This window comes from Eriocheir sinensis, unplaced genomic scaffold (assembly GCF_024679095.1).
Source record: "Eriocheir sinensis breed Jianghai 21 unplaced genomic scaffold, ASM2467909v1 Scaffold303, whole genome shotgun sequence".
Taxonomy (NCBI): Eukaryota; Metazoa; Arthropoda; class Malacostraca; order Decapoda; family Varunidae; genus Eriocheir; species Eriocheir sinensis.
In genome coordinates, this window is record NW_026111614.1 from 15,001 (window position 1) to 30,000 (window position 15,000).

At 43.1% G+C, this 15,000-nt stretch overlaps 1 protein-coding gene across 1 annotated transcript in view; it reads left to right on the top strand.

Moving 5' to 3' along the window:
- Positions 1-9,329: 9,329 nt before the first annotated feature.
- LOC126991601 (glutamate receptor ionotropic, kainate 2-like) overlaps positions 9,330-15,000 on the top strand; it is a 14,389-nt gene continuing 8,718 nt past the window's right edge. The window contains exons 1-2 of the mRNA XM_050850305.1: positions 9,330-9,562; positions 14,974-15,000. The exon at positions 14,974-15,000 is cut by the window's right edge and continues 27 nt beyond it. Of these exons, the coding sequence (XP_050706262.1) occupies positions 9,392-9,562; positions 14,974-15,000 (198 nt within the window). The 5' untranslated portion in view covers positions 9,330-9,391. The remainder of the gene's footprint in view (positions 9,563-14,973) is intronic.

Here is a 15,000-nt window from a genome sequence, read left to right on the forward strand (position 1 = left end):
TTATAGTGGCGCCATCTTGCATTGGCTCATGCTGCCCCCCGGAACTCGTTCTTGATTCGCTTGGACGGCTTCCTCTAGAGTCCGGGTTGATGGGTGGTCTTCAGGACAGCTTGTGGGTAGTTTTAAGCCACTCGGCGGTGACTGAAAAATCCGAGTGGTTGCGTGAGGATTCGAACCCGCGTCGTCCATCACGCGGCGAATGTGGGTCCAGTACGCTATCACTTCGGCCACCGCCTACCCTACCTATCAACCAGAACTCTAGAAGAAGCTGCCCAAGTGAAATGAAGAATGAGTTCCAGGGGGCAGCATGAAGCAAGAATAATGGCGCCATTATAAACAACTATCTGCGCCTTAACGGGCTCTGGCCGACCATCAGGACCCTAAAGAATAGCCTACCGGAGCTATAGGCCATATATATATATATATATATATATATATATATATATATATATATATATATATATATATATATATATATATATATATATATATATATATATTTTTTTTTTTTCGTCGCGGCCTATAGCGACGGTAGGCTTTTTCCCGGTGGGGCCTGATGGTCGGCCCAAGGCCTCTTCCCGGTGGGTCCTGATGGTCGGCCCAGCCCGTTCTGGCGCAGGCGAGTGTTTATAGTGGCGCCATTTTGCATTGGCTCATGCTGCCCTCCCGGAGCTCATCTTTAATCCTAGAATCTAGAATCCGGGTTGACAGGTGGTCTTCTGGACAGCATGTAGGTAGTTTTAAGCCACTCGGCGGCGGCTGAAAAATCCCAGCTTGTTGGCACCGGGCGGGGATTGAACTCGCGTCCTCCTGAACGCAGTGGTGTTACTCTGTCGATATATATCTATATATATATATATATATATATATATATATTTATATATGTATATATATATATATATATATATATATATATATATATATATATATATATATATATATATATATATATATATATATATATATATATATATATATATATATATATATATATATATATATATATATATATATATATATATATATATATATATATATATATATATATATATATATATATATATATATATATATATATATATATATATATATATATATATATATATATATATTTATATTTATATATATATATATATATATATATTCACCGCACAGTGTGGGTTCACGCCTGGTAAGTCAACAAGTGACCGTATGCTAGCGCTTCGCGTACTGGTAAGGCGCGGACGTGAGTTTCGACGTGAAATGCTTGCAGCCTATGTCGATCTCAAGAAGGCGTTTGACTCAGTGCATCGCGAGGCACTCTGGGATCTCCTGCGACTCCGTGGGATTCCTGCAAGGGCACGTGGCACGTCACCCAGAAGCTGATGCTGCTCATCGGGTTGTTTCTGTAAGAGACAGTCCTGAGTGGAGGAGGCCAAGGGGACGCCCACGGAGCTCGTGGGTTGAGCAAGTTGATGGATCCTGCCAAGAAGTACTCTGGATGGGAAGGAGGCCTGCTTGGAGAATCGCCCAGAGGGATCATCGGGCAAGGTGAGGCGCCCCCCCGGTGTATGACCCCCTTGAATAATTGATTGATTCTTCACCACCAGTCGGGTTATAAAAATTCCACTCTTCTCATTGAATATATACACACATCCGGCATCCATCTATCTGCTCGTCCGTCTTTCTTACTTCTCTCTTTCGTTTTTCTTTCTCTCGTTTATTCATTAATTTACGCATCTTAATTTTCTTTACTAACCAATAAAGACAGAAATTCATACTTAAATTACCTTCGCCGTCAAATTAATTTAGACAGGTAGAATTTGGACACCAACACTTGACGGGGAGACACACACACACACACACACACACACACACACACACACACACACACAGAGCCGCTGTTTACTGGCTCGTGGCGTGAAAAATTAATCGTCATATTGGGTGACCGCACACGTCCGGCGAGTCGTGCAAATTATTAAAACAGTAACTGTGAGGCGATGACAAGTGTGTGTGTGTGTGTGTGTGTGTGTGTGTGTGTGTGTGTGTGTGTGTGTGTGTGTGTGTGTGTGTGTGTGTGTGTGTGTGTGTGTGTAAAAAGACTGATATGGAGATATACAACAAAAAAACATTACATTTTCGCAACAGGTTAAAAAAAAAATGACAGTCACGCAGAAAATTCAAACTGATAATAAGAAAAATTACGTCCCACAGAGACGACAACAGACAGACAGATGAAAATAAACAGAAGTACAAATCAGAACAAAACATAAAACAAACCTCGCTCTAACACCTGTACAAAAAAAACTCCACCACTTGTAAAGATTATCGCCTGTGCCTAGAAGGTAAAAACGACTAAGTGCATACACAGACAGGTAAAACTGGTCAAGAACAATTACTCAGCGCCATTTACCTTTATTCTGGGGCGACGATGAGGAGGAGGAGGAGGAGGAGGAGGAGAAGGAGGAGGGGTCCCATTGCAGGCTCGGGGGAAGGTTCATATTCCTGCAGACAGATAACAGTTTATTAATATATTTTACTCGCCTTTGTTTTTCATCTTTACTTATTTTGCTGGAAGGAGAAAAAGAAAGAAAATGTGATGAAATAAAGTAAATGAAGAGAGGGTCTTCTGTTGAATGAAGTTGAATAATGCAGAGTGGAGTCATCAGCGTATGAGTGGAGAGGACAGGTTGTTATGGAAAGAAGATGAATAACAGGAAGAGAGTGGGTGATAGGACAGACCCCTGTGGAACACCACTGTTGATGGTTTATGAGAAGAACAGCAACCGTCTACCACAGCAGAGATAGAACGGCCGGAAAGGAAACTGGAGATAAAGGAACAGAGAGAAGGAGAATCCGAAAGAGGGCAGTTTAGAAAGCAAAGACTTGTGCCAGACTCTATCGAAGGCTTTCGATATGTCTAGCGCAACTGAGAAAGTTTCACCGAAACGGCTAAGAGAGGATGACCAAGAATCAGTTAAGAGAGCAAGAGAGTGTGTGTGTGTGTGTGTGTGTGTGTGTGTGTGTGTGTGTGTGTGTGTGTGTGTGTGTGTGTGTGTGTATGTGTGTGTGTGTGTGTGTTTAATTCAACTCTTGGTCTGCTGCGAGTCTCTCTCGAGACAGCCTTTGGGGAGGACTGAGACCACTCACACAAAACACACCGTGTGTGTGTGTGTGTGTGTGTGTGTGTGTGTGTGTGTGTGTGTGTGTGTGTGTGTGTGTGTGTGTGTGTGTGTGTGTGTGTCTGACGAGGGCACGGCTGACGGGCTGACGGAGGGAGGGAGAGAGGGAGGGAGGCAGAAAGTGTAAGAGCGAGAGATATAAATAGCTAGGTAGATAGACAAAAGGTTGTGTGTGTGTGTGTGTGTGTGTGTGTGTGTGTGGGAGAGAGAGAGAGAGAGAGAGAACACCAATTAAGTGACCTTTCAAACACACACACACACACACACACACATAAACACACACACACACACACACACACACACACACACACACACACACACACACACACACACACACACACACACACACACACACACACACACACACAGTACCCAGAGATCGATGATAAAGAGCACATGCTCATGTCGGAAGGGTACCTGCTGGCAATTGCGAATCCAACACGTGATCAGGCCGTGGTGATGAATTACACACACACACACACACACACACACACACACACACACACACACACACACACACACACACACACACACACACACACACACCTTGATTGGCAGAGCGAGATAAAAGTTCATTTATTCTTAAACGTATCATCGGGCTCCCATCACGGCTATTTGCCAAGGTCACAGAAAAGACTAACCGGTTTTCAGTAGTAATAGTAGTAGTAGTAGTAGTAGTAGTAGTAGTAGTAGTAGTAGTAGTAGTAGTAGTAGTAGTAGTAGTATATACAGGGGCCTTGTCCGCCCTCGTATGGAGTATGCATCTCACGTGTGGGGGGGCTCCACTCACACAGCTCTTCGTCTCATCAGCTCTCCTCCTCTTACTGATAGTCTTCTTCCTCTTAAATTCCGTCGTGATGTTGCCTCTCTTTCTATCTTCTATTGTTATTTTCACGCTAACTGCTCTTCTGAACTTGCTAACTGCATGCCTCCCCCCCTCCCGCGGCCTCGCCTCACACGACTTTCTAATCAAGCTCATCCCTATACTGTCCAAACCCCTTATGCAAGACTTAACCAGCATCTTCTCTCTTTCATCCTTCATGCTGGTAAACTCTGGAACAATCTTCCTTCATCTGTACTTCCTCCCCCCTACGACTTGAACTCTTTCAAGAAGAGGGTATCAGGACACCTCTCCTCCCGAAATTGATCGTTTTTTTGGCCACTCCTATGTACTCTGTTCGGGAGCAGTAAGTAGCGGGCTTTTTTTTTCATTATTGTATTGTTTCTTCACGCCCTTGAACTGTCTCCTTTTCTGTAAAAAAAAGTAGTAGTAGTAGTAATAGTAGTAGCAATAATAATAATAGTAGCAGTAGTAGTAGTAGTAGTAGTAGTAGTAGTAGTAGTAGTAGTTGTAGTAGTAGTAATAGCAATAGTAATAGTATTAGTAGTAGTAGTAGTAGCGGTAAAAGTAGTAGTAATAGTTGTAGTACTAATAGTAGTAGTAGTAGTAGTAGAAGTAGCGGCAAGAGTAGTAGTAATAGTAGCAGTACTAATAGTAGTAGTAGTAGTAGTAGTAGTAGTAGTAGTAGTAGTAGTAGTAGTAGTAGTAGTAGTAGTAGTAGAAGTAGTAGTTTTTTTTTACAACAAAGGAGACAGCTCAAGGGCACAAAAAAAAAAAACAATAATAAAAAAAGCCCGCTGCTCGCTGCTCCCAAAAAAGAATCAAAAGAGGTGTCCGAAAGAAAGGTCAATTTCGGGAGGAGAGGTGTCCTGATACCCTCTTTTGAAAGAGTTCAAGTCGTAGGCTGGAGGAAATACAGATGAAGGAAGATTGTTCCAGAGTTTACCAGCGTGAGGGATGAAAGAGTGAAGATGCTGGTTAATTCTTGCATAAGTAGTAGTAGTAGTAGTAGTAGTAGTAGTAGTAGTAGTAGTAGTAGTAGTAGTAGTAGCATTAGCATTAGCAGTAGTGGCGGGATTTGTGGTGGTGGTAGTAACTCCAAGATCACCAAAGAATAAAATAAAAGTATGACTGACCTTTCTGTTGCGTCCTTGCATGGTAATTCTGGCCTGCTCTACTCATGTGCCTGTGTGTTTGACTGTCCTTGTGCCACGACACTCTGCTGGACGGGAAAACGATCATTAATAAACAGTACCATTGAAGGATACAGTTAGAAAACTAAAGGAACGTATAGGATAAGGTGGTCATGGCAGCAATGGTAAAGATGGTAATAATGATGGTAATAATGGGAATAAAAATAAAAATAATAATGATAATAGTAGTAGTAGTAGAAGTAGCAGTAATAATAATAATAATAATAATAATAATAATAATAATAATAATAATAATAAAAGTAATTACAAAACAGAAAACTAAATTAAACACACACACACACACACACACACACACACACACACACACACACACACACACACACACTGATGACAAACAAACTAAGGAAAAAACATGCTGACGAGTATATTTTCTGGTTACTGCCAATGAAAAACAACATTTTGACGAAAAAAAAATGTATATCTGACTGCCTTTACAGTGTATGGACAAACATTTCATGCCGGTTGTGTCTCTTTATATTTTTCTTCTGTAACTTTCAAGAAATTATAGCAAAATTATGCAATAGTAATAATAGTTGTAGTAGTAGTAGTAGTAGTAGTAGTAGTAGTAGTAGTAGTAGTAGTCAAGAATGTATTCTTGCCGGCGCTGGCGAAATCTCATGCTTTGGGGGAGGAGGAGAGGGATATGCTAGCACTTCCCCCAAGACTGGGTGGGATGGGGATCACCAACCCTGAGAAGCTGGCTGATAAGGAGAACCAAAACTCCATCAGCCTTACCAGGTCACTCATCAACAGGATCATCGCTCAGGAGGCAGAGGCGAGATAGACCAAACAGAAATAAGAGATATTAAAAGAAAAATCTCAGAAGAAAGGCAACAGGCCCAAAAAGACGAGCTGGACCGTCTTACACACCACCTGTCCACAGAAATGGGTAGAAAAATACACACAGCACAGGAGGCAGGCGCCTCTAACTGGCTAACGTCATTACCAATCAGAGCAAAGGGCTTCAGCCTCAACAAACAAGAATTTGTCGACGCCGTTGTTCTGAGATATGGCTGGCCGATTGAGGGACTGCCTGATCTCTGTGCATGTGGATCACCAAATGATGTCACCCACACCATGACATGTAAAAAAGGAGGCTTCGTCTGTATTCGACACGATGAAGTGAGGGATCTGACAGCCAGCATGCTCGGGGAGGTATGCCAAGACGTCACTACCGAGCCGGCACTGCTTCCCCTGGACGGCGAACACCTTCGGTACAGGACGGCCAATACCTCACAGGAGGCACGGGTTGATGTAAGTGCCCGCGGATTCTGGGTGCGCGGACAGCGGGCGTTCATGGACATCCGCATATTCGACCCGATGGCTGCCTGTCACCGTGAGCTGCCCCTGCAAGCCGCCCACCACAGGAACGAGCAGGAGAAGACAAGGGCATACGGTGAAAGAATCCAACATGTGGATCAGGGCAGCTTCACCCCCCTCGTCTTCACCACATCCGGCGGGATGGGTCCCAGGGCCCAATGCTTCTACGCACGCCTCGCGGAGCTAATCTCAGAAAAGAAGCATCAGCCAAGGAGTCACGTTGTCGCCTGGATGAGGTGTCGCCTCTCGTTCTCCCTGCTCAGGTCGGCCATCCTATGTCTCAGGGGCACCAGACACTCTGGCCCAAAAGCCACCAACATCTCCAATATGGACTATGAAGCCACAGTGGTGGAGAGTGACATTAGGGTGGGTCGGGAGTGACTTGAGTAGGGAAGGAAAGGGGGATCTAGACGTAATAGATGATAGGTGATTTAGTGTCAGGTAGTATTAGTGATATGGTTGGATGCCACAGTCATTAGCGAACAGAGTTGGGGCTAATGACCTCAAGCTATGGAGCCCTCCATGATTATGTGTCGGGAAAATAAACATGGGTGGAGGTATCATTTATGTAGTAGTAAAAAAAAAGTAGTAGTAGTAAAAGAAGTAATAATAGTAGTAGTAGTAGTAGTAGTAGTAGTAGTAGTAGTAGTAGTAGTAGTAGAATCATCATCATCATTATTATTATTATTATCACTACTATCATTATCGTGAGTATCATTATCAAAGTCATTATTATCAACACGCGCCATGGACTTAGCCGCGTTGCCTCATGAATAGTATTAACTTCTTTTTTTTAAGCCCAGCGAGCGAGGGAATCACAGCGGAAGGCATTAGTATTATTGAAAACTTCCTCTCATTAATGTTATAAATCGTACGCCACACAAAAATAAAGAAGAAAAAAAGCAGAATATTAAACGGGGGAAATGTTTGAGTAGGAAAAAATTATATAAAAGTTTGAGAAAATATTAATGTTGTAAATTGCAATGTTATAATTATTACGTGCACGAACCTAAATAAATAAATAGATTAATATAAAAATAAATTAATAAGTACATGAAACCAAATAGAATAAAAGACAGAGAAAAAATGAAAAGAAAATCAAACAAGTATATGAAACTACACACGCACGCACACACACAAAAAAAGAATATATAAAAAAAAATGAAAATAGGAAATATGAAAAGAAAAAAAAAAGAAATTAGTATTCGAAATCAAACACACACACACACACACACACACACACACACACACACACACACACACACACACACACACACACACACATATATATATATATATATATATATATATATATATATATATATATATATATATATATATATATATATATATATATATATATATATATATATATATATATATATATATATATATATATATATATATATATATATATATATATATAAAAAAAAAGAAAATAGGAAATATGAAGAAAATGAAAAAAGCAGAAATAAATATTCGAAATCAAACACACACACACACACACACACACACACACACACACACACACACACACACACACACACACACACACACACACACACACAAACATGCACACACACACAAAAAATATATACATATAATAAAAAAAAATGAAAAATAGGAAATATGAAGAAAATAAAAAAAGCAGAAATAAGTATTCGAAATCAAACACACACACACACACACACACACACACACACACACACACACACACACACACACACACACACACAAACATGCACACACACACACAAAAAAAAAATATACATATAATAAAAAAAAAATGAAAAATAGGAAATATGAAGAAAATAACAAAAGCAGAAATAAGTATTCGAAATCAAACACACACACACACACACACACACACACACACACACACACACACACACACACACACACACACACACACACACACACACATGCACATCCACCATCACCACCACCACATTACCCGCCGTCAGTCATAAGAACCAGCCGGACGGAACGCATTAAAATTTCGCTCACTCTAAATGCGGCGGGAATTGAATGTTACGGCCCTTTGACACTGCCTGGCCCGAGTATTGATTGCCGGGCGCCGCGGATGCTGGATTAAGGCCGTGGATAGCGTGAGAGGGGCCGTGGATAGCGAGGGAAGGGCACCGTGGATAGGGAGGGAGGGGCAGTGGATAGCAAGGGAGGGGCCGTGGATAGCGAGGAAGGGGCCGTGGATAGCGAGGGAGGGGCCGTGGATAGTGAGGGAGGGGCCGTGGATAGCGTGAGAGGGGCCGTGGATAGCGAGGAAGGGGCCGTGGATAGCGAGGGAGGGGCCGTGGATAGTGAGGGAGGGGCCGTGGATAGCGTGAGAGGGGCCGTGGATAGCGAGGAAGGGGCCGTGGATAGCGAGGGAGGGGCCGTGGATAGTGAGGGAGGGGCCGTGGATAGCGTGAGAGGGGCCGTGGATAGCGAGGGAAGGGCACCGTGGATAGGGAGGGAGGGGCACCGTGGACAGAGAACAGGGTGGGAGAATCGCGGATGTAAAGAGAGGATAGAGGATAGAGAGGGCAGGAGAACCACGAATAAGGAGTGAGGGTACAGTGTAGAGGAAAGGAATAGATAAGGGGGAAGGATGGGTAGGAGGAAGATAAGTTGGGCTAAGATGAAAGAGGATGCAGTTTTAATGAGGAGGAAAAGCCGTGAATGGAAAGGGAAGGAGAACAGTGAATGAGGAAGGAGACCAGAGAGTAAGGGATTTGAGGACTGAATCTTTATCTATATTAAAATCTCTATCTTTATCCATCTCTCACACACCCACACACTTTCTCTCCCCGTCTAATAAACCATCATCTCCTCCTCCTCCTCGTTCCCAAGGTATCATGAAGCTGCAGGAGATCATCCGTTCCCCGCCGTCCAAGACCATTGAGATGTACATCCGCCAGGGCCACCCCGACAACTACCGGGACATTTTGAAGGAGGTGAAGCACAAGGAGATCTTCAGCATCATCGTGGACACGCTGCCGGGGAACATGCGCCTCTTCCTACGATGTGTGAGTATGATGTTAAGTTGTATGGATGATTAGAGTATTACGTGAAGATTCTCGAAGTGTTTTCTATACTGAGAGAGGTGAAGTAGACACTGTAGGGGAACAGAGATAAGTGAGTCTGAGGTTATCTTTCAACAAAGGTTAGCGAATAAATTGCTTCCCAAGGGACTTTATATTGTACGAGGTGAGGAACGGAATCTTTAGCATTTTCGTGAACACTTCGCCTCTTCCTTAGACCTGTGAGTGAGTTTAAGAGTACCAATTACAGCTTCTAAAAGGGTATGTATATATGGATACGTGAGACAACCTTCTTCCCTCTCATATTTTGGACAGTGTATCATCATCTATCTGTTTACTTTTCACATCTCTTCTTTTATCCTCTTCTCTTCTAGTGTTACTCCTCTCTCATCCTCTCTCTCACTATCTCTACATAAGATTCTCGTTCTCTCATTGATTCTCTTTCCTCTGTTTTCTGTTTATTTCCGTTGTTCTCTTCATTTCCTGTAAGTGTTTCCTGTTGTTTACTCTTCCGTGGGTCGTTCTTTCCTGTTTGTCTGTTTGTCTGTCTTTATATCTGTCTTCTTTATCTTTCTTTCTGTCTTTCTCTGTCCTTCTTAGCCTTCCTGTCTTTCTATTTGTCTTCTTTATCTTTCTTTCTGTCTTTCTCTGTCCTTCTTAGCCTTCCTGTCTTTCTATTTGTCTTCTTTGTCTTTCTTTCTGTCTTTCTCTGTCCTTCTAAGCCTTCCTGTCTTTCTATTTGTCTTCTTTGTCTTTCTGTCTGTCTTTCTCTGTCCTTCTAAGCCTTCCTGTCTTTCTATTTGTCTTCTTTGTCTTTCTGTCTGTCTTTCTCTGTCCTTCTAAGCCTTCCTGTCTTTCTATTTGTCTTCTTTGTCTTTCTTTCTGTCTTTCTCTGTCCTTCTAAGCCTTCCTGTCTTTCTATTTGTCTTCTTTGTCTTTCTTTCTGTCTTTCTCTGTCCTTCTAAGCCTTCCTGTCTTTCTATTTGTCTTCTTTGTCTTTCTGTCTGTCTTTCTCTGTCCTTCTAAGCCTTCCTGTCTTTCTATTTGTCCTCTTTGTCTTTCTGTCTGTCTTTCTCTTTGTCTTTCTCTGTCTTTCTCTGTCCTTCTTAGCCTTCTTGTCTTACTATTTGTCTTCTTTGTCTTTCTTTCTGTCTTTCTCTTTGTCTTTCTCTGTCTTTCTCTGTCCTTCTTAGCCATCTTGTCTTTCTTTTTTTTTTTTTTTTTTTTTTTTTTTACAGCAAAGGAGACAGTTCAAGGGCACAAAAAAAGTAAACATTAATAAAAAAAAGCCCGCTACTCACTGCTCCTAAAAAGAATCCAAAGAGGTGGCCGAAAGATAGGTCAGTTTCGGGAGGAGAGGTGTCCTGATACCCTCCTCTTGAAAGAATTCAAGTCGTAGGCAGGAGGAAATACAGATGAAGGAAGATTGTTCCAGAGTTTACCAGCGTGAGGGATGAAAGAGTGAAGATGCTGGTTAACTCTTGCATAAGGGGTTTGGACAGTATAGGGATGAGCATGAGTAGAAAGTCGAGTGCAGCGGGGCCGCGGGAGGGGGGGAGGCATGCAGTTAGCAAGTTCAGAAGAGCAGTCAGCGTGGAAATATCGATAGAAGATAGAGAGAGAGGCAACATTGCGGCGGAATTTAAGAGGTAGAAGACTATCAGTATGAGGAGGAGAGCTGATGAGACGAAGAGCCTTAGCCTCCACTCTGTCTAGAAGAGCTGTGTGAGTGGAACCCCCCCACACATGAGATGCATACTCCATACGAGGGCGGACAAGGCCCCTGTATATGGACAGCAACTGTGCAGGGGAGAAGAACTGGCGGAGACGGTACAGAACGCCCAGCCTCGAGGAAGCTGATTTAGTAAGAGATGAGATATGAAGTTTCCAGTTGAGATTTTGAGTTAAGGATAGACCGAGGATGTTTAGTGTTGAGGAAGGTGATAGCTGAGTGTTGTCAAAGGATAGGGGATAGTTGTTTGGAAGATTGTGTCGAGTGGATAGGTGGAGAAACTGTGTTTTTGAGGCGTTGAAGGACACCAGGTTCTTCTTGCCCCAATCGGAAATAATAGTAAGGTCTGAGGCTAAGCGTTCTGCAGCCTCAAGCCTTGAGTCGTTAAGTTCCTGAAGGGTGGGTCTTCTATTGAAAGAAGTTGAGTAATGCAGAGTGGAATCATCGGCGTAGGAATGGATAGGACAGTTCGTTTTAGAAAGAAGATCATCAATGAACAACAGAAAAAGAGTGGGAGATAGGACAGAACCCTGTGGGACACCACTGTTAATAGATTTAGGGGAAGAACAGTGACCGTCTACCACGGCAGAAATAGAACGGTCAGAAAGGAAACTGGAGATAAAGGTACAGAGAGAAGGATAGAAACCGTAGGAGGGTAGTTTAGAAAGCAAAGATTTGTGCCAGACCCTATCAAAAGCTTTTGATATGTCCAGCGCAATAGCAAAAGTTTCACCGAAACGGCTAAGAGAGGATGACCAAGAGTCAGTTAGAGATCACCAGTAGAACGCCCCTTGCGGAACCCATACTGGCGATCAGATAGAAGGTCAGAAGTGGAAAGGTGCTTTTGAATCTTCCGGTTAAGGATTGATTCAAAAGCTTTAGATAGACAAGAAAGTAAAGCAATAGGACGGTAGTTTGAGGGATTGGAACGGTCACCCTTCTTAGGTACAGGCTGTATGAAGGCATACTTCCAGCAAGAAGGAAAGGTAGATGTTGACAGGCAGAGGCGAAAGAGTTTGACCAGGCAGGGTGACAGCACGGAGGCACAGTTTTTAAGGACAATAGGAGGCACTCCATCAGGTCCATAAGCCTTCTGAGGATTGAGGCCAGAGAGGGCATAGAAAACATCATTTTGAAGAATCTTTATAACAGGCATAAAGGAGTCAGAGGGGGATGAGTAGGAGGAATATGCCCAGAATCGTCCAGAGTGGAGTTTTTAGAAAAGTTTGAGAGAAGAGTTCAGCCTTAGAGATAGATGAGACGGCAGTGTTGCCGTCAGGACTGAGGAGTGGAGGGAAAGATGAAGAAGTGAAGTTGGAGGAGATGTTTTTGGCTAGATGCCAGAAGTCACGGGAAGAGTTAGAGAAAGCAAGGTTTTGACATTTTCTATTAATGAAAGAATTTTTGGTTAGTCGGAGAATAGATTTGGCACGATTTCGGGCAGAAATGTAAAGTTCATAATTAGCATTAGTTTGAAGGCTCTGGTACCTTTTGTGAGCTACCTCTCTATCATTGACAGCACGAGAACAAGCGTGATTAAACCAAGGCTTTTTAGCGTGGGGAGTAGAGAAAGAACGAGGAATGTATGCCTCCATTCCAGAGACAATCACCTCTGTGATGCGCTGAGCACACACAGAGGGGTCTCTATCCTGGAAGCAATAATCATTCCACGGGAAATCGGAAAAGTACATCCTCAGGTCGTCCCACCGAGCTGAAGCAAAATGCCAGAAGCATCGCCTCTTCGGTATTTGTCTTCTTTGTCTTTCTTTCTGTCTTTCTCTTTGTCTTTCTCTGTCTTTTATCTGTCCTTCTTAGCCTTCTTGTCTTTCTATTTGTCTTCTTTGTCTTTCTTTCTGTCTTTCTCTTTGTTTTTCTCTGTCTTTCTCTTTGTCTTTCTCTGTCTTTCTCTGTCCTCTTAGCCTTCCGTCTTTTTTATTTGTTTTCTTTGTCCTTCTTTCTTTCTGTCTTTCTCTTTGTCTTTCTCTGTCTTTCTCTGTCATTCTTAGCCTTCCGTCTTTCTATTTGTTTTCTTTGTCTTTCTTTCTTTATCTTTGTCTTTCTCTGTCTTTCTCTGTCGTCTTAGTCTTCCTGTCTTTCTATTTGTCTTCTGTCTTTCTCTTTGTCTTTCTCTGTCTTTCTCTGTTCTTCTTAGTCTTCCTGTCTTTTTATTTGTTTTCTTTGTCTTTCTTTCTATCTTACTCTTTGTCTTTCTCTGTCTTTCTGTCCTTCTTAGTCTTCCTGTCTTTCTATTTGTCTTCTGTCTTTCTCTTTGTCTTTCTCTGTCTTTTTCTGTCGTCTTAGTCTTCCTGTCTTTCTATTTGTCTTCTTTGTCTTCTTTATTTTCTGTCTTTCTCTTTGTATTCTATTCAACTTTTATTCCTGTCCACTTGTCGCCTTTTATCATCCGTTTCTCATTCTCCTATTTTCATCTTTCATTTCTTATTCATCTTTTCTTTCATCTCTCCGTCTTCAGCATCCCTTTGTCACTCAGTTTCCTCTCCTCATCTCTCTCTCTCTCTCTCTCTCTCTCTCTCTCTCTCTCTCTCTCTCTCTCTCTCTCTCTCTCTCTCTCTCTCTCTCTCTCTCTCTCTCTCTCTTCTTCTCAGCATCCATCTAATCTTTCTTCCTTTCTTCCTTCCCCCTCCTCCTCCTCGTATTGTAAGGCTTCTTGTGGCAGACTCGTGGATAGGGAGACGGTTTGTACTTCCTAAGAGAGCATTCAGTAGGGTTTGTGTCGCATCCATTGATGAGATCCACTGGTTTAGAGGGTTCGGAGTGGCTGTGACGGGGCTGTGATGGGCGTATATGAGTGAAGGGAACTGGTGGACATAAGTGAAGGGAATGGGAGGGATGAGACCAGCGGGAATGAAGAAGACCTGGAGACGATGACTTGAGGGGGATGAACACCAGAGAAGAAAAAGTCTACGATCGTCAAGAATGGGAGACGCTCATAGCCCATCCAAGCAATGAGAAAATAGGGACTGGAAACGAGAGGTAGAGTAAAGAGAGTGACTGGCTGAAGGTTGGATGCTGTGTAAAGATGAGATGGGATGTTGTGTGGAGATGGGATACTGAGTGAAGATAAGATGGGATGCTGTGTGGAGATGGGATGCTGTGTGGAGATGAGATGGGATGCTGTGTGAAGATGAGATGGGATGTTGTGTGGAGATGGGATGCTGTGTGAAGATGAGATGGGATGATGTGTGGAGATGGGATGCTGAGTGAAGATGGGATGGGATGCTGTGTGGAGATGGGATGCTGAGTGGAGATGGGATGGGATGCTGTGTGGAGATGGGATGCTGAGTGCAGATGGGATGGGATGCTGAGTGAAGATGGGATGGGATGCTGTGTGAAGGTGGGATGGGATGCTGTGTGGAGATGGGATGCTGTGTAGAGATGGGATGCTGTGTAAAGATGGGATGGGATGCTGTGTGGAAATGGGACGGGATGCTGAGTGAAGATGGGATGGGATGCTGAGTGAAGATGGGAGGGATGCTGCGTGGAGATGGGATGCTGAGTGAAGATGGGATGGGATGCTGTGTGGAGATGGGATGCTGAGTGAAGATGGGATGCTGAGTGAAGATGGGGTGGGATGCTGTGTAGAGATGAGATGGGATGGGATGGATGGGATCGTCTCACCACACCTCTTCTTCTCCCCTCACAGCTCCTGCAGCTTCAGATGAACGACTAC